Source organism: Candoia aspera, chromosome 8 (genome assembly GCF_035149785.1).
Source record: "Candoia aspera isolate rCanAsp1 chromosome 8, rCanAsp1.hap2, whole genome shotgun sequence".
NCBI lineage: Eukaryota > Metazoa > Chordata > Lepidosauria > Squamata > Boidae > Candoia > Candoia aspera.
This window is the reverse complement of record NC_086160.1, coordinates 69098249-69117552: the sequence shown is the minus strand read 5'-3', so window position 1 is coordinate 69117552 and position 19304 is coordinate 69098249. Positions and strand designations below refer to the sequence as shown.

The window sequence follows — 19304 nt, the reverse complement described above, 5'->3', positions numbered from 1 at the left end:
TCTCTACTGTACTTGTTTAATTATCAGCTTTGCTGTAATTCCTTGATGACATTGTAACCCTCTTACAAAAAGTACTTCATGGACTAGACAGCCAATTTGGGAATCTAATTTATGCCTCAAAATATCAACAATGTGCTTAAGTCTAGTGGAATTAAATGCATCATGTTTTACTCCCTTGGGGAGACAATGTAGAATTGTGAGAAAGTTCCTTGCTTTTTTTTTTTTTTGCTTGTGAGAAGAATGTGTGATTTTTGAGTTCACTTTTTTCATGTTGCTGATGGTGGTGAAGTTCAAAGATTCTTAGCATCTGTGCTCATCTATTAATGCAGTAACGAAAAAGGAGGAATAAGTCTATCAAATAACATCATGGTTCATTCTAAGCCCTCCCCTCAAATGCCTCTATTAAGCTATTTTTATGACTCTACTTTGCATCTTATCAATTTTTTTTTTTTTGCTGAATGCTCTCATGCACAACTAATATATTTGCCTTTTACTGTGTGTCAGAGCTAAGCACTTTAGCTCCAAAAGCTTAAACACAGTTTAATGCCCAAAGATATTGGTTTGTGTGGATGGATTGCTTCTGCACACAATATTTCCATGTTAAAAGAGTCAGTGGGTTGGATCAAAATTTAGGAGTAGACCCCTGGAAAGGAACAGGAGATGTTTACTGACATTGAAAAATATTTGCGCTCTGCTTTGAAAAGTGGAAAAAGAAAAATCCAGTAAAATGTCAATAAATAAAATGAAATTCTGTGCCTTTGAGACAGTCTTGACTCCTGACAACCACCTGGACAAGCCTTTTTGGTTTTCTTGGCATCATTTCTGGTAGTGGTTTGCCATTGCCTCCTTCCTAGGGCTGAGGGAGAGGAACTGGCCCAAACTTCCCTAGCTGGCTTCATGCCTAAGGTAGGACTAGAACTCACAGTCTCCCAGTTTCTAGCCTGGTGCATCAAGCTGGCTCTTAAAATATAATAACAAAAGATAAATATGAATTGAGTTCCATACGTATTTCCTTACTGAGACTATATTTATCTTCTTGTGCCATGGCTCTCACTAAAGGAATTGGAACGTTAGAGATTTAGCACTTCTCAGCACCCCCAGCTCCCCATCATTTCCAATTATAGTTTATTATTGATGTTCCATCTTTCTGCCATCATTCTGTATTCAAGGTAACTTGAGACTTTTTAACGAGATGGTGGGCAGCCTTCTGTGCCTCCTGTCTGGATGCAAAACTATCCCTGTCTCCAAGGGAGTCTTGCTCTATGTAAAGGTGAAGGCAGCTGCTTATAAAAAATGGCTCACTAGATGCACATTGGTTATGCCACTGAAAATGCTTTTTTTTTTTTTTTGCTTTGTTTACTAGGCCTATCAGAGAATAAAGTAGGACAGATTTCAGTAAGTTAAAACAGATTCACCAGGTTCAGTTCGTTCTCTCTATATATATATGTGTGTGTGTGTGTGTGTGAGGAAAATTTCAATTGTTAAAAATATTTTTGTCAGCCTAACTAGTTTTAGACGTCACATCCAGAGTTCTGTTACTGTAATCAAGAGTGTCGCAACCATAAACATGCAAGTCAGTTCATCCTTTGCCCTTGAAATATTTGGCTTCAATTTTCTTATTCCAAAAGGGGAAGGAAAATTCAGGAAGCGAGCGGGCATGCAGTCCAAGAGGAGCCCCACCAGTTGCAGTTGGAAACATTAAACCCTGTGCTTTCTCTGGTTTTGCTTAGCTCGTTCGGACTCACATTATCTTAGCTCCCAATCATGAAGCTGCTGCTGCTGCTGCTGCTGCTGGTGTAATAGTATTTTGGCACTTCCACTAGGAGTTCTGGATATGACTGATTTACATTCCTCCTTATCAACTTAAATGCAGCAATTCAGTTAAAGACAGGCCTGTAAAGGCAGAATAGGACCTGGTTTTGATTGGAGTGTGCTGCTGGGAATACTCCACATTCTGTGCCTTCCCTCTTCCCTTACGTCCCTCCTCCTTTTTCAGTAGTTTTACAAGCCTTGCAGGAATGGTTCTTATCTTGCTGCTTCTTGTTCCTGCCCTTATATATATAAAAATAAAATAAAATGCAATTTTTCTGCAGGTTAGCAATCTGTGAAATGAGAACTATTATATGCATGAATCACTTCTGTTCCAAATAAGAAATGTTAGTGGTTTATTTAAAAGCCTTAAGGAAAATAGCCTTTTACACCACCTCTTGGCAGTAGCCGTGCTGTTACTGCTTTGAGTTGGAATTGACCTTCTGACCAGACAGTTTGCCTCGAAGATCAGTGTTTGGTCTCGCAAAGAAAGCAGAGTTGGGTTATTGTGTTTAGGGGGGCTATTTATAAAAATATAATTCTCTGCCCCCCAAAACCCACAAGCGCTATCAGCAAAGAGGAGTAAAAGCCATCTTTGAACATTGAGGATGCACAAAAGGAGCATCCTCAATGTTCAAAGATGGGGGAGCATATTTCTGCTTTCCCATGTGTATTGCTACCCAAAATCATACCTCCTTCAAGGTTCACAGGTAGCAGGGCAGTCTGTTGGTGCACATTTTGTGCAAGTCATTAATGAAGCTGAATACCATCTTCAGCATTTCAAAGTAGTCGTAATCTATGGATTTGAATGTTGATCTGTCCTAAACCCCCTTATACAGACTGAGCTTTCCAAAAGTAAAATGAGTTTACTCACCTCAGACATATATAATGGCAAACAGAGTTGTATCGGTGACAGACAGAAGCTTTAATCATTTTGTGGGATCCCCAATATGTTTTCCAACAGCTGCAGTTGGCATTCGGTGTTGCCACGCGTGAGTAAATTATGGTAACAGATTCTCTTTAAGCAAGGAGTCTTAAGAAGAGGAATGAGCTTCCAACTTCTAAGCGTTACTTGGCAAGGAAAAGCTGCAGAGGAAGAGCTGATCCCTTGAAGGGATGGGAAGAACTTAAATGAAATCAAGAGCTTGCTTTGTTAGGGTTTCATATTGTGTTTGTTGGCTGGATAAACTTTGCCTATGTGGCATCTTTTAAAATTAGTACAAGCTGGAAAGGGAGCCGGGGAAGCAATGGAGCCTGGCAAGTTTATAAACTGAGCAAGCAGACTTTGGAGATGGAAAGGGGAGGATGTAGCAAAGCCTGGGAATAATTCAGGGCTTAAATGCTACTTTCTGTGCATCTTCTTTAGCTGAGCTCTCCCTTGCTGTTTTTTTTGGGGGGGTGGGAGAGCTACCGTTCATTGACTTTTCTCTGGTTGGAGACTGCGTTTTTTAAAAGTTAAAAAAATAATTAGTCTTGAGAATGTGATGAGTGCGTCCCTTATTTTCAGCCCGTTTTTGAGGAGGAATTTCAAGAGGCAACATGGATCTGTATTCTTCAAGCATGCCCCGTTTGGCCAAAAAAGCAGAAACGATGCTGTTGAAAATTGAGAGCTTTGCCCAAATGTGTGATCTGGGTGTGCTCCGGGACAACAGGAGTGGGACTGGGAGCATCATATGTCTTGTAGGAATTTCCCACCCCTACTCTGACTACTGCCATTATCCACCACGCGTGGCTGTTTGAAGATGGTGCCAAAGTCTCTGATATTGGATTCTTTATGTAACAATTTATTAAGGATTTGGAAAGTATCTAGCAAGGTGTGACTTTCTGCTTGCACGTGGCCCTTGAGCTTTCTGGCTGTGGCCTCCAGATCCTTAGCTGCATCAGAAATGCATCCTGCTTCAAACACTGATAGCAATAAAAAAGCCTCTATAATGAATTAAATTAATGTTCTTACGATTTAATTCTTATGACACTGTTTGAAGATGCCAAAAGTCTACTTCGACATATCCACAGTGAATAAAATTTTACAACCCAGGACCAGGGGTGAAGATGCACCTCTTGCGGCCTCTTGTGAGCCTAGCATTTAGCACAGGTAGGAAGCTAACTTTTAGTACCCATTTAGATGAGTAGGAATTTCTTTCAGGAGAACAGACCACTACATGTTTTGTAACTAGCAAGGCCTGGTTCCTTTATTTTCAAGCTGCAAGTTGTACAACGAATGACTAATATAAACAGGAAAACTGTTGTGAATGACCAGCTTGTGTAGATGTATGTTCAAAGATGAATCCAAAGGGCATTTCTGGTCTGTTCTGAAGGTCAGGATGGAAAAAGTAGAACCAGCATGTTAGACATGAAACATACAGCCTAACATTATATGCAATTCTTAACGAACTTACTGCTTAGCACAAATGTATCTCAGAGCAAAAATGGGAGTTAAAATTGTTTCGCTGATATTGGAACTACATGTTTATTGCTTTCCTGCCTCAGCTGGAATAAGCCATAGTAATCTTTGGGGCTAGGAAAACAAGTGTGCGCAGAAGAATTATTTCTGTCCCCTTCAGGGCCTCAAAGAGCAGGTAACTTAAGACACAGTTGTACCATTTCAGTGTATTGGCTCTGGTTAGCCCAGACTGGTTTCCTTTATAAATAGTAGTTCAACATGGATCTACTAAATTCAGACGTGACTGCCAAACATTTAACCAAGTTTCCTTCTGTGCATTTTGGCTGGTTGCCAAGGAAGTATTTATGAGGTCTCTGCTTTTTTTCCCCTCTCACGTTTATGTCCTTCCTGTTGTATTTTTTCCTTCTCTTTACACAGATGCACATACTTGGGGTAGGGAAGAGGAATCCTTTGGTTTCCTCTTATTCTGACCACAATAGCACTCTCCCCTTAAAACTTAATTTATATTGAGATTTCCCTAAATGGGGACAGAGAGAGGGTAAACATCTGATCATCTTAAAGTAAGCTTTGGTTAATCAGAATAAGTTTGCAAGAATGATCATTTTGTCCTCTCAACTGGAGAGGACTCCTTATGTTAAAAACTCAGAAAACCATTGTTACCTCTGAGCACTCATTGTGTTACGATATCTGTGCCTAACAGCAGCTTCCAGTCTTGTCCTTTATGCAGACCACTACATCATCAAAAGCCTTGGAGACCACCCCATAAGCAAGTTGTTTTAAACTTGTTCTCTCTTGAGCAAGTTAGATAAAAGCCATTGCTCCATTTTTGGATTCCCATGTTTTAACCACACAATGATAAAAAAGGATTGGGTCATGATGATGCTGCACAAAGGGGTCATATTAAAATTCAGAGGAAGTTGGATTATGCAAGGATGTTTGTGAGTCAATAGCATTTCAAATAATAATGTAATTCCCAGCTACTTAGTGATCATCTTCATGAATCAACAGTGGTCCATGGAGTACAGACTGGAGACTGTAACATGAAAATTGGTCGTTTGCTGTAGCAAAGTAGTTTAAGTTGCCAAACATACAGTACGTACCTTATGCTATTCCTTTCAGGGTAAGAAGCATTATGCAAAGTGCAGAAAAGAAGAAACAGTAAACCAAAAAATTAAAGAGAAAAGGAAAGGAACTACAACTAAATCCAGTTCACATCAATATTATTTACCATGACTTTTACCTTTGCAAACAATTCTTGGCTCCATCATTGCCATACACTGCTTCACAAATTGCTTTCTGTTCTTAAAACGTATTACTGCTCTCTTTTTGAGGAGCTTATCAACTCTATCCAACCCCAACTTTCTCAGGCTTCCCTTCTCAGATCGTTCACTGTTTCTTGATACATTTGCTTTGCAATTTGAACCTTACTTATTCTTTGTATAAGTTCAAACCACCTCAACATACTACCCTGTTGACTTATTTTTGTATTCAATCCACATTCACTCAACACCCATTCATTCTTCACGCAGTCTCTTACTTTACACACATCCTTTTAAGTATCCCATTCCCACTGCATTCAGTTTACTTTTATGATTCTCCTGGGCAGAGAGCATGTTCCAAATACTACCATCCATTCCTCCCAAGAGCCAGGAACTTTTCAATCAAGTAGTATCATCAATATAAGGGCTATCAGATTTGGTCTGCAAAAATCCAAGTGGTGACCACCAGATAAAACCTAAGGATTAGGATTTTCTGTATATCTCTGCTGCTCTGTCTAGTGATCATCCAAATTTTTGCAGACCAGATCTGGTAGCCCTAATGGGTGAATGTTCTCTGGAGTTAGGATTTTTTTTAATAGAGAAGACTCCATTAAATTGGTGGTAGAACCATGCTTGTTTTGCATCCACAAACTTCCATGTCCAGTTGTTTTCCCATTTCCACTTAAAAGGAGTTTGGATTGCACAGCAGGAAAACACCTTTGTGAGTCACCCTGGAGAGCTGCTTCCAAGCAGGATAGCCACGTAAATAGACCAGTAGTCCAGCACTGCATTCATATGTTTAAAGATATATGTGTAAGTTATTAAACACACATACAGGACTATATTTGAAAAGCAGGAGTATTCATGTCCAGCTCCATAGAGAATGTACCCTGACTTTGTGCAAACAGTCAATGGAAATTAGTTCTGTAAAGGCCTTCAACCCTTTCTCTTTGGAATTGCAGAATGATGACCTTCGAAATCTGGCCCTGTCAGGCCATGTTGGTTTTGACAGCCTCCCTGATCAGCTGGTAAACAAGTCAACCTCACAGGGATTCTGCTTCAACATCCTTTGTGTTGGTAAGTCCTACTGATGAGCCTCTGCTGAAGCAATTTTATGCATTCTTTCCAAATGCAAGAAGCTGGGTATGTGTTACAGAATTCCTTCCTTTTGAAGATAACCACGTGTAAGACAGGAAGCATCAGTAGGAATATATTAGTTGGATATGTGCCAATTCCGGTGTCCACAGGGAGGGCAAATGACATATCACACATACAGTGCAGGTTACATCATTGTGATGCAAATCCATAATCTGCATTGTTTGCAAGATGTATGCAGCGTAATACTGATGTCGTCATGGCCTTGACCAAACTCCTATGCCTTGTTAATGTTAAAAGCATAACACATTCTTTCTATATTTCAAACCTTTGAAACTGAATTTTTCTTGACCGAATAATCATTGCTAGAGTCCAAGACTTTTGAAATTTGGAACACCACTGGTTTTCTCAATTAAATTTTGACAAGCCTGAGTAGGTCACTGTCCTCATGCACTCAACTAGAATGTCAGTCTCTCCCTGCCGCCAGTTAATTTTGCCATTGAATGCCCCACCCTTATCTCTGCTTAATCCAGTGTTTTTCAAACTAGGCAACTTTAAGATGAGTGGAGTTCAACTCCCAGAATTCCCCAGCCAGCATGCTGGGAGTTGAACTCCACTCATCTTAAAGTTGCCAAGCTTGAAAAACACTGCCTTAGGTGGCCCAGGCTTAGGAACAGGCCTGTGTTTTCCAGTCAAGGTTAATACTTCTAAGATTCAACTGCTCATCTGCCATCATGCCTCTTCAACGGTCATCATGCTTCTGGAATTTTTAATCTGTCCTTTAGTTCCTCACTCTGGAAGATTCCATTGGCCATATATTGCTAAAGGATTAACCTTATATGGAGTTGTTGTTTCAGTAGCACCAGAAGAAACTTTCCCCAGTGCTGAAGCGCTCTACAACCATTCTTGAGTTGGCAGAAAACTTTACTGCCACAAAATTCGTTCTCCCCATTGCTGATCTGTATCCTGCCTTTACTGTGGCCTCTTCCAAGTCATGCTTGACTGCCTGACTTCCCTGCAGTCATCCAGACCCTCAAAAGTGTGGTGAAATGTATATATCTTGAGGGTGCCTTTGGATGATTTTAATTTTTATGCATACATACATACATACATACATACGTACATATATCTATATATTTCAAATTTAGTCACCGCCCATCTCACTCAAAAGCGACTCTGGGTGGTTTATGAAACATATCAGAATAAGGGGGAAAATACTTCTTTCATTCTTGCACAATGGCAGGTGACTTTTCTATTCTAAGTTGGATCTTATGCAGTAATAATCAGAATTAGGATGTTTAGAAAGAAATTCATTGAAGCTTGGTACATGTTCCATAATTGTGTGTACTAGTAAAGTGTTAGTAAACTGATATTCCCTAAAACAATTTCCTAGCCTTCTAACACTATTAGATTTTTGGTAGCTGTCTGAATTACTCTCATTCATTCGTTCATTCATTCACTGGGAAGACTTATATGGCTGCGCATCTTAAGAGACACAACTCTGGATGCTCACTGCTGTGGTACAAAACCAAAACACTGTAAAAACAGTAAAAGAAAAGCAAAAAAAGCAAAAGACCTGGCATCACAACCAATCTCAGCTGACACAGCTGGCATCACCATCTTCAGGCTCCAACCTCACCATTATCCCAGCCCTTGGAGATTTTTCCTAAGCATGAACCTCCAAAGTTCTCTTCAGCAAATGTCATTAAGTTGAAAGCACTTGTGATACAAGAATTCCAGCAAGTGAATTATTTTCAGTTTAGAACTAATATATCTATGTGTACATTAGGGCAAAGACTTTCCAAATCTCATTCTTCCAGCTTTATGGTACCCTGCAAAGAAGGTCAGGATCTTCTCTGATAAAGAGGGAATCTGCAGCAGTGGACTGTTTACACAGTGATTTCCTGAATCCTTACCAGTCTGAGAATCAGCTTCTACAACCCAAGTTATAATTGTAAAACAGTGTCTGGACCTGTTGGTTTTAAAGGTAGAGGGTGAAGTCCTGCATTTTTAATGCCTTCTTGTATCCAAACCACCCTTTGTTTAGAAAGTTGGTATACTACAAAGATTGACCTTCTCCTTGATGTGTTAGTCTTCTGTTGTTCTTTATTCGTTTAGTCGCTTCCGCCTCTTCGTGACTTCATGGACCAGCCCACGCCAAAACTTCCTGTCGGTCATCAACACCCCCAGCTCCCCCAGGGACGTGTCCGTCACCTCTAGAATATCATTCATCCATCTTGTCCTTGGTCGGCCCCTCTTCCTTTTGCCCTCCACTCTCCCTAGCACCAGCATCTTCTCCAGGGTGTCCTGTCTTCTCATTATGTGGCCAAAGTAGCTCAGTTATGCCTTTAGTATCATTCCCTCAAGTGAGCAGTCTGGCTTGATTTCCTGGAGGATGGACTGGTTTGATCTTCTTGCAGTCCAAGGCACTCTCAGAATTTTCCTCCAACACCACAGTTCAAAAGCATCGATCTTCCTTCTCTCAGCCTTCCTTATGGTCCAGCTCTCACAGCCATATGTTACTACGGGGAACACCATTGCTTTAACTATGCGGACCTTTGTTGTCAGTGTGATGTCTCTGCTCTTAACTATTTTATTGAGATTTGTCGTTGCTCTTCTCCCAAGGATTAAGCCTCTTCTGATTTCCTGACTGCAGTCAGCATCTGCAGTAATCTTCGCACCTAGAAATACAAAGTCTTTCACTGCTTCTACATTTTCTCCCTCTATTTGCCAGTTATCAATCAAGCTGGTTGCCATAATCTTGGTTTTTTTGAGGTTTAGCTGCAAGCCAGCTTTTGCACTTTCTTCTTTCACCTTCATCATAAGGCTCCTCAGTTCCTCTTCGCTTTCAGCCATCAAAGTGGTATCATCTGCATATCTGAGATTGTTAATGTTTCTTCCAGAGATTTTAACTCCAGCCTTGGATTCCTCAAGCCCAGCATGTCGCATGATGTGTTCTGCGTACAAGTTGAATAGGTAGGGTGAGAGTATACAGCCCTGCCGTATTCCTTTCCCAATCTTAAACCAGTCCGTTCTTCCGTGGTCTGTTCTTACTGTTGCTACTTGGACGTTATACAGATTTTTCAGGAGGCATACAAGATGACTTGGTATCCCCGTACCACTAAGAACTTGCCACAATGTGTTATGGTCCACACAGTCAAAGGCTTTAGAATAGTCAATAAAACAGAAATAGATGTTTTTCTGAAACTCCCTGGCTTTCTCCATTATCCAGCGGATATTGGCAATTTGGTCCCTAGTTCCTCTGCCTTTTCTAAACCCAGCTTGTACATCTGGCAATTCTCGCTCCATGAATTGCTGAAGTCTGCCTTGCAGGATCTTGAGCATTACCTTACTGGCATGTGAAATGAGTGCCACTGTTCGATAGTTTGAACATTCTTTAGTGTTTCCCTTTTTTGGTATGGGGATATAAGTTGATTTTTTCCAATCTGATGGCCATTCTTGTGTTTTCCAAATTTGCTGGCATACAGCATGCATTACCTTGACAGCATCATCTCACAAGATTTTGAACAGTTCAGCTGGGATGCCGTCGTCTCCTGCTGCCTTCTTATTAGCAATGCTTCTCAAGGCCCACTCAACCTCACTCTTCAGGATGTCTGGCTCTAGCTCACTGACCACACCGTCAAAGCTATCCCCAATATTGTTATCCTTCCTATACAGGTCTTCTGTATATTCTTGCCACCTTTTCTTGATCTCTTCTTCTTCTGTTAGGTCCTTGCCATCTTTCTTTTTGATCATGCCCATTTTTGCCTGGAATTTACCTCCGGTGTTTCTAAATTTCTGGAAGAGGTCTCCTGTCCTTCCTATTCTATTGTCTTCTTCCAGTTCCGCGCATTGCTTGTTCAAAAATAATTCCTTATCTCTTCTGGCTAACCTCTGGAATTTTGCATGTAATTGGGCATATCTCCCCTATCGCTGTTGCCTTTTGCTTTCCTTCTTTCTTGGGCTACTTCTAGTGTCTCAGCAGACAGCCATTTTGCCTTCTTGGTTTTCTCTGTCTTTGGGATGTATTTTGTTGCCGCCTCCTGAACAATGTTGCGGACTTCTGTCCATAGTTCTTCCGGGACCCTATCTACTAAGTCCAGTCCCTTAAATCTATTCTTCAGCTCCACTGCATATTCCTTAGGAATATTAGTGAGCTCATATCTAGCTGATCTGTGGGTCTTCCCTAATCTCTTTAGTCTGATCCTAAATTGTGCAAGAAGAAGTTCGTGATCGGAACTACAGTCAGCTCCAGGTCTTGTTTTTACCAACTGTATAGATGTCCGCCACCTTTGGCTGCAAAGGATGTAGTCAATCTGATTTCGGTGTTGTCCATCTGATGAAGTCCATGTATAAAGCCGTCTCCTAGGTTATTGGAAGAGAGTGTTTGTTATGCAGAGTGATTGTCTTGGCAAAATTCTATCAGCTATGTCCTGCTTCGTTTTGTTCTCCCAGGCCATACTTTCCTGTAATTCCAGGTGTCATTTGACTGCCTGCCTTAGCATTCCAGTCTCCTGTGATGAAAATAATGTCTCTTTTAGGTGTGTTGTCCAGTAGGTGCTGCAGATCCTCATAGAACTGCTCTACTTCAGCTTCTTCAGCATTTGTGGTTGGGGCATATATTTGGATCACTGTATTGTTAGATGGCTTGCCCTCAATTCGAATTGAGATCATTCTGTCGTTTTTTGGATTGTATCTGAGCACTGCTTTAGCCACTTTACTATTAATTATGAAGGCTACTCCATTTCTTCTGTGGTCCTCTTGTCCACAGTAGTAGATCTGGTGGTCATCTGATGTGAAGTGGCCCATTCAAATCCATTTCAGTTCACTGACGCCCAAAATGTCTATCTTTAATCTTGACATCTCACCAATAACCACATCCAATTTGCCCTGGCTCATAGATCTTACATTCCAGGTTCCAATGGAGTGTTGATCCTTAGAACATCAGATTCGCCATTCACCACCAGCGCCGTCGGCCACTAGCCGTCCTTTCGGCTTTGAGCTAGCTGTGTCATCACGTCTGGGGCTAGTTGAACTCATCCTCTGTTCCTCCCCAGTAGCATTTTGACCATCTTCTGACCTGGGGGTCTCATCTTCCAATGGTATACCGACATATCTCTGGTTGTACTGATCCATTTAGTTTTCACGGCAAGAATACTGGAGAGGGTTGCCATTACCTTTCCCAGGGATCGCATTTAGTCTGACCTCTCTGTCATGACCTTCCCGTCTTGGGTGGCCCTTCACGGTTTAGCTCATGGCATCATTGAGGTGCTCAAGCTCCAGCACCACGACAAGGTAACGATCCTTTGCTGAAGGTTAGTCTTCTACATGCAGAGAATTTGTGTTACTGTTAAATATGGGAAGCCTTTAAAAAATGTAATAATCCGCTAGAGTTCAGACCTCTGCCATATTCTTTTGCTTAATATTCTCGTGATTGTATGTGCTAGTTGAAGTCATATTCCAACTCATGAAAATGTTTTTCAGGCTCTTGAGATTATACCTACTCCTCCTTCATTAGCATGCACTTCCTTTTGTAAACGGACTGCTGCACTTGATATTGTGTCCTGTATTGTACCCCATGATCTGCTGGTGATTGGTCCTGCAGCTTGCTTTTTTTTTTTTTTTTTTTTGAGACTCTGAAGCAAACTGACTTAAAGGTCATAATCAAAGTCACTATGTCAAACAAAGAACCTATGGAAAATCCAAATCAAACATCTCCAGAGACTGAGTGTCTCTGGAATGCAAAAAGGTTGTTTCCTCCCTTGAAGATTAGTCTTTTTTTTTTTCTCTCTTTCTTCTTTTCTTTTCTTTTACTGTGGTTAAACTGCTGCAAGCTATGTGACCACGTAGTTTAGTCTTCCAACTCCTTGGTGTGACTGATAAGTATCCTGAGTCGTCTTGCATTCCTGGAAAAACATTTCTTTGTGCGCAAGAATGAAATAGTTGATCTCTGCCCTTCGTTTGGCAGAGCTGAGCTATTCCCATTTTTGCCTGTTTATGTGATATCTAATTTGTTTTTACAGTGAAACTTTAATAGGGAGCTTTGTTTGTTTCTCTAGAAAGACAGAACATGGACTGAAACTTTATTGCACTTTAAAGAATTTAGCCTGTGGAGATAGATTTCACTGCTGAATTCCTTTTTTTGCAAGTGAATGTTTGAAAAAAAAAATGGCAGAATTGGGCTTGGTGATGTTTAAGGCACACCAGGAGGAAACTTCTGCATATAATGATCTCTAAAGCCAAGCTGACAAAAATGTGTTGCTTTTTTCCTTGGCCATTGCTGCTCCTTGGCCAAATGCCATTTTAGAAACACAACCAGCAAGGGATGAGGGATGTAGTTCAGTGCAGTGTCATGGCAAACAAAAGTTCAGGAGTTAGTATCTCCTTCTTAAAAGCTCTCAGCTGGAGAGTTTCAGATCAGTGGACTGAAGGGGTTTGTCTCTTGTCTCCAACTTCAGTCCAGCCACTGTAACAACAGGCAATTATGGTCATAAGCATTGAGGAAAGCACCTAGTTTCACATTTCACTGCCACAATTCACAGGGGCTTTAAAATGCAGCAGAAGAACAGTGGCGAGACAGCTGGAAAGTCATCAGAAGTTCTTAATGCTTTTGTGTATAGTTTTATAATTAATTTTCCCTTGTGCAGTTTCTCATCATAACCATCTCTCAAAGTGTTATGCAAATTGCAAGACATATGCACAGAAAGCCATGTCCTGAAAAACATGCTTTTTTCTAGGATATCCTAATAAACCTAGTGCCAGCAATTTATCTTGTTTCTTGTTTGATCAGAGGGAGGTTGAGATTTTTTTTTTTAATTGCTTGAGAAGGTAGTGGTCCTGCAGCTTCAGAAGACCCTGGAGGAAACAGATTATCCAGAATTTTTCACTCAGGTTTCAGACCCGGGCACAGTATAGAAAGGGCATTGATTTTTGATGACCTATGGAGGACCTGGGATGGTGTGGTGCACCCATCCTCACCCTCTTTGATCTCTTGGTGGCCATTGCTCATTGTATCTTTCTGGGTGAGCTCAGGGAATTGAGGATGGGAGGCCTAGTGACACAGTGGTTGTCCTCTTTTTCTCCAGCATCAGTTTCAGCCTGTGTTGATGAAGCAGAGAGGTCCAACTTTCAGCCTCTATTCTGTGGGATTCCTCAGGGTTCAACTCAGGGGCCAATTTTGTAGGTTTTATGCCTATCTTGATTATTTTAGTTGTTTGGGGTTGCATAAAGTTGCCTCGGGTACAATGTATTTCATTTTTTGTAAATGGCTTTTAATTATTTATAATTTTGCTTTTATCTTGCATGCCGCTCTGAGCTGCGTGCAGTTGGGTGGGTGCATAACTTGAATCATGAACCGTGGGAGCTCAGGGAATGGGAAGCTAGTTAATATTCTTTGCACTTTCTTATTTATCAACGGTGGAGGGAGAGTGCATTGATTGAGTTGTTGTCTTCTCTGTATTTTGGGGTTGGCAGGAAATAATGGTGGTCAGTTTCAAACTGCTGTGTGAGAAATTGGGGGTAGAAATCCTTGGTATGGCAGTTCTCTTAGGCTGCAGTTCAGAAGCAGCTGTATACTTAAATATTCCCCCTCCAAATGAACTAGAGTGACCAGTTAAATTCTAAATATGATTAGGTGAAAAATTAACTTAATTCTTATGTTAATGTGCCCAGTTTGCACTTCCCAAATCTATAGGTAAAATAAAACACCCTTCTATGTGCCAATATTTGTATTTTTCCGAAGTTTGAAATTCAGAAGGTATATAGATTATGGAAGTGTGCATATTGCAGAAACTTTTCATGTGGGCTTCTTAGAAGATTGCCAGTGGATGTGGGATGACAAGTGTTCAGGTTAAAACAAATGAAATGGGTAGATGCAAATTTAATAGATCCTCCGGTCTCTGTTCCAACATAAACCTCGTCGAATATGGTGGGGAATGTACTGAGAACTACACCGTGAGAAAACTTGAACAGAATTTTACTGTATTAAAATATAAAGTGCTGTTCTCTTGTGCCGTTTGTGGATTTTCTGAAGGCATTTTGTTAGCTGTCATGGGAAGCCAAATTTTGGGTCAGAGGGAACAGCAAGGCGTTGCAGAGTCCGCTGAACTCTAAATACAAATTCCTTACTGAATAAAACGCGGGGCGGCTTAGCCTGACAAGAGAAAGCAATTTGCAGCTTCTTTTTTCCCTCTTGCAGACCAAAACCAAAGGAGAATAAAAATAAATCTGAGATGTATCCATAATCTCAATTTTACTGTTTTAAAAATGCTTTTTTTAAAAATGTCTCCCCCATAAGTCACAAGTTAAGGTGATTAAGAGTGCATCCCCATTGCTCATCAATTGATTTGTTGTTGTTGGCTTGCTTTGATGCCTACGATGGGAAATAGCTGATTCCCTTCTTCAAAAATGTGAACCTCCTTATGCAAAGTCAAGATGTATTACAGAATGTCAAAGCAAAATGCAAATTGCATCCTACCTGTGCTGTAGCTCTGTACTCGTGATTTTTTTTAAAAAAAAAATCTGACATTTTAAACTATTTTTTCTTGGTAGCTAAACATAGGCTTGGAAGGGAAAGTGCAGGAGGAGAATAAAATTAAGATGGTAACTGGAAAATGGTTGAAGGAGTAAATAAGTCTTTTTTTCTTTACTAGAGACAAAGATGGAAAACTAGAAGCTGTGCTGTTCCTTCTGATTTGACTATTTTATTTACAGTCTCATTGTGCAATAAATATAGATGACACTTCATGAATAAGCGACAAAACCAATTCCTGCTCCCAAGATGTATGCAAATTGTTACTCTTTCTCTTTTTCTTTGTTTACTGAAGAATAAACACAGAAATACCCATCTGGACTGGCACCATAGTGTGAGGAATTTGGGAACATTAATCCTTATTCTTCAGGGCAGTTATACAATCTGGAAAAATGCTCGGAATCAAAGTATAGAACTCTGGGTTCTTTATTCCATTCTGACATCCCAAGTCTAAAACTATTTATCACATACTCTACACTGACTTTCAGTCTGGGTTAAATGTGTTTACATGGAAATGATCCAACAAGAAAGTGTTTGCTTTCTAATCATGTGCTTTGCAAGAAGAAACACAATTAATTTAAATTAAATGTCTGTTCCCACCAGATTTCCCAAAATTGTAGTTTCTGTCTGTGTGTGTTATGTTCTCATGCTAGTAAAGAACTAATTTTTAGGAATTGTATTTGGCTGTAACTTCTGTCTATAATTTAACTTGTTAGTAAAATGAGAGTACAGCCTCGTGTGGTGCAGAGTGGTAGGCGGCAGTATTGCAGCCAAAACTCTCCCCACGACCCGAGTTCAATCCCAACAGAAGCTGGATTCTCGGGTAGCCGGCTCAGGCCAACTCAGCCTTCCATCCTTCCGAGGTCAGTAAAATGAGCACCCAGCTTGTTGGGGAAGGTGACGACTGGGAAAGGCAATGGCAAACCACCCCGCTCTATAGTTTGCCAAGAAAACGTGAAAGCGGCGCCCCCCCGAAGGGTCAGACACGACTTGGTGCTTGCACAGGGGACCTTTCACCTTTCACGCAGAATGAGAGTGCTATGCAGTGCCAAGAATATTCACATACTAGTGCCTTTAGTTGAAGGGTAGATTTTGAAGGCTCTGAAGCAAAACAGCCTGTTCAAACCTAGAACTTTGAGGGAAGATAGTTAGGTACTTCACAAGCATGAAAATACTGTTTCTCTTCAGCCTGCACTTCCCTTCCCATTTATCTTTTACAGTAAACTTCAGATTCATAGACAGCTGCAGGTGGAGTGGGAGGTCATTTCACACATACTTCATGACATCACATGATACCACCACACAAGGGACACACATTTTGTAATTTGCATCCTTGGCGTGATGTCATGATGCAAGTGACATTGTGGCTTGTATGGAATCCTCTGTTCAGGATAATATGACAAAATACGGCCCACATACAGTGTCTATCCAGAATAAGGCGTCTTGTGTTTCATTTCAAATCAGTGACTGTATGGAAACCGTTGAAAGGAAGAAGGAAGATGTGTCAGGGTTAAATAAGACAAGGTAGCGACAAACATAAACTGGTTTGTTCTAATCATTCTAATCTACAATAATATAGTGAAGTGATTGAGACATTTAGCTACGAATTGGGAAATTCCCAGGTGGAAACTTATTTTTTGCTATGGACTCACTAAGCTGCCTTAGACACGTCACTCACTCTTAGCCTCAATTTCCCCAGCAATTTTTAGGAACTCTAGAGTTGTTACAAGGATTTCAAGCAGATAATGCATGTGAAGTGCTTTTAACACAGGACAGTATTGTTCATTAGATTTATATCCCAGCTTTCTCCAGAAGCTCAAAATGGCGTGCACAGAGATCTCCCTTGATTTTATTTCCACAACAACAATCCTGCTGGGTACATTGGGCTGATGAGAGACAGTGATTGGCCCAGTGAGAACCAATCAATGTCCGTAGCTAAGGATGGACTTGAATGTCTCCCTCATCTTACTCCAACACTGCAACCATACACACACAATTTGGTGGACGGTCATTGTTGTCATCCTTACACATCAGCGATGTTGCTGAAGGGACCCACAGATCCATTTTCTTTTGAGGATCTGTTGAGAAGGAGGCAGGATCTTTGATAACTTCAAGGGTAATGGCCACATAGTGAGACTGGATTTACTGAATGCATAATGCTTTGCTGTATTGTTTAAGAGAACTGACACACTGAATTATGAGCTGGGGTATTCAGATCAGTCTTCCTCAACTGCAGTTTCAAGCAACCGTTGTCTCAACAGCAGGCTCATTTTAAAGTGGGGTAAGCTCATCTCTGAATGACGTTCTTCCTTTTTTTTTTAAACCATCCTTTGGAGTCAGTGATATCAGGGGATCTAGGTAAGGATTAAGTGTCCCTGATGCTGACCCATGTTTAACAAATCAAGGATTCACTTTGGAATTCAGACTGTAAACTAGGTTTGTGCTGAGAATTAATTTAATAAATTGTGTTGAATTAATTGAGCAGACTATAAACTTTCACCCCTAAGCATTTGTCTCATCTCTATGACTTTAGTATTCTTGCATATTCGTAGAATATCCGGTTCTTCAGATGAAGCAGAAAGTTGGGAGCAATGGATTTCTGGGACCTCCTAATCCAGATGTTTTTTCCCAGGGGAAACTGGCATTGGAAAATCAACCCTCATGGACACGTTGTTCAACACAAAGTTCGAAAGTGACCCTGCAACTCACAAGGAGCCTGGTGTACGGTTGAAAGCTAGGAGTTACGAACTTCAGGAGAGCAATGTCCGCCTGAAGCTGACAATTGTCGATACAGTGGGATTTGGAGACCAGATCAATAAGGACGACAGGTAATGTGAAATTTACCCATGTAAAATATTCTGAAATGGGAGAGCTCAGAGATTTTGATGGGGAAAAAAAGATACATTGATTTGCCTTTAATCTGCAGGCTGCATTAAACCCTTTCTTCCTTTCAAACAAGCAATTCTCCACCATTCTCTCACCAGGTGAGGAGGAGAACTACCAAATTTTCCTAGTCATTTTGGTTGACGTTTCTAACTTCTCATCCCCACTGTAATTTACACTGATTTAAAGGAGGCCCCTTCCTCCATTATTCTTTTAGTTTTGTGACTTTATTCTTTTTATATACATTCAGAGACCTGGTACTTTGCCTCTATTTAATTGATGAGAACAGAAAAAGAAAGAAAAGAGACAGCAGATTTTTTCTCATACATGTGTATACGTATAAAAAGTTTTTCACAACAGTTTAAAGGTGACTCAGTACACTGACTATGTGTACTCAGCCATATGTAATCTACATCTGTTAGAAAAAGTGGTTTTGATACTTAATTTCACCTGAAGAATTAAACCTCTCTTTTAAAAAAAAAAAATTGTACCATATATGTTTAAAATGCAAATGCATTAACAACTGTCATATTTTTCCAGCATTTGGTATATCTAGTCACTGCCTGGTAAAAGTTTCTAAACAAATGTGTTGCAGGCTAGCCACAGGTCCACATAAGTCCACGTTTTACATTTTCAGGCATTTCTAAACCATTCTTTGGCATAGGTTTAAAAGCTGACCAGATAAATTAATCTTCATTGTCATGAAGTGCTGCCGATGTGGAATTCCCAGTAGGGTTCCTGAGTGGTGTAGATTAAAATGAGTTTTTAAATTAAGGATTTGGTGGTAGCTTTCTTTGAAAAGGGGCATCTTTCTCTCAATGCCCTCAAGAACAAAAGTGCACAGCCTAAAACCCCAGGGCTGTTCGTAGTTTCCTGAAATTATGAGTTCAATCACTCTTATCTAAAAATCACTGCTGAACTATAATTTTCAATAGGGCTGAAGGGGAAGGTTCTTAGATTCATGTCTGTTAGCAAATCATATTAAATATTTTTAATTTTACATAAATACAAATAAAGCAAAATCAAATTTAGTTTTGTCTTACCCCCTCCTAATGTTTTTGGAATGCGGTTCCTCTCATGCCACTCAAATGTCCAGCACTATCCTTGGCACAGAAAACTAGAATCCTTACCGACTTAGCATAGCTTAGCAATGCAGATCTAACACTTTTGGGGAGCACCAGGTTGGGGAAAAAAGGACTAAAACTTAACTTTTCTCCTAAATGTCCATCTTGAATGTAAGTAAGAGCGCCTTCTCAAACCTTGTTAATGTTACTGGACTTCTTCACTGCAATCTCCTTATCCCTTTCCACTAAACTGGACCCTTTTT

General features: G+C 40.4%; 2 protein-coding genes across 4 annotated transcripts in view; one reads left to right on the top strand and one right to left on the bottom strand.

Moving 5' to 3' along the window:
* Positions 1–19304, bottom strand: part of CNOT6L (CCR4-NOT transcription complex subunit 6 like) — a 386677-nt gene that overhangs the window by 136232 nt on the left and 231141 nt on the right. The window lies entirely within an intron of this gene.
* Positions 1–19304, top strand: part of SEPTIN11 (septin 11) — a 96730-nt gene that overhangs the window by 31518 nt on the left and 45908 nt on the right. For all 3 annotated transcript variants that reach the window (XM_063310361.1, XM_063310362.1, XM_063310363.1), the window contains exons 2-3: positions 6432–6546; positions 17727–17922. In XM_063310361.1, the coding sequence (XP_063166431.1) occupies positions 6432–6546; positions 17727–17922 (311 nt within the window). The remainder of the gene's footprint in view (positions 1–6431; positions 6547–17726; positions 17923–19304) is intronic.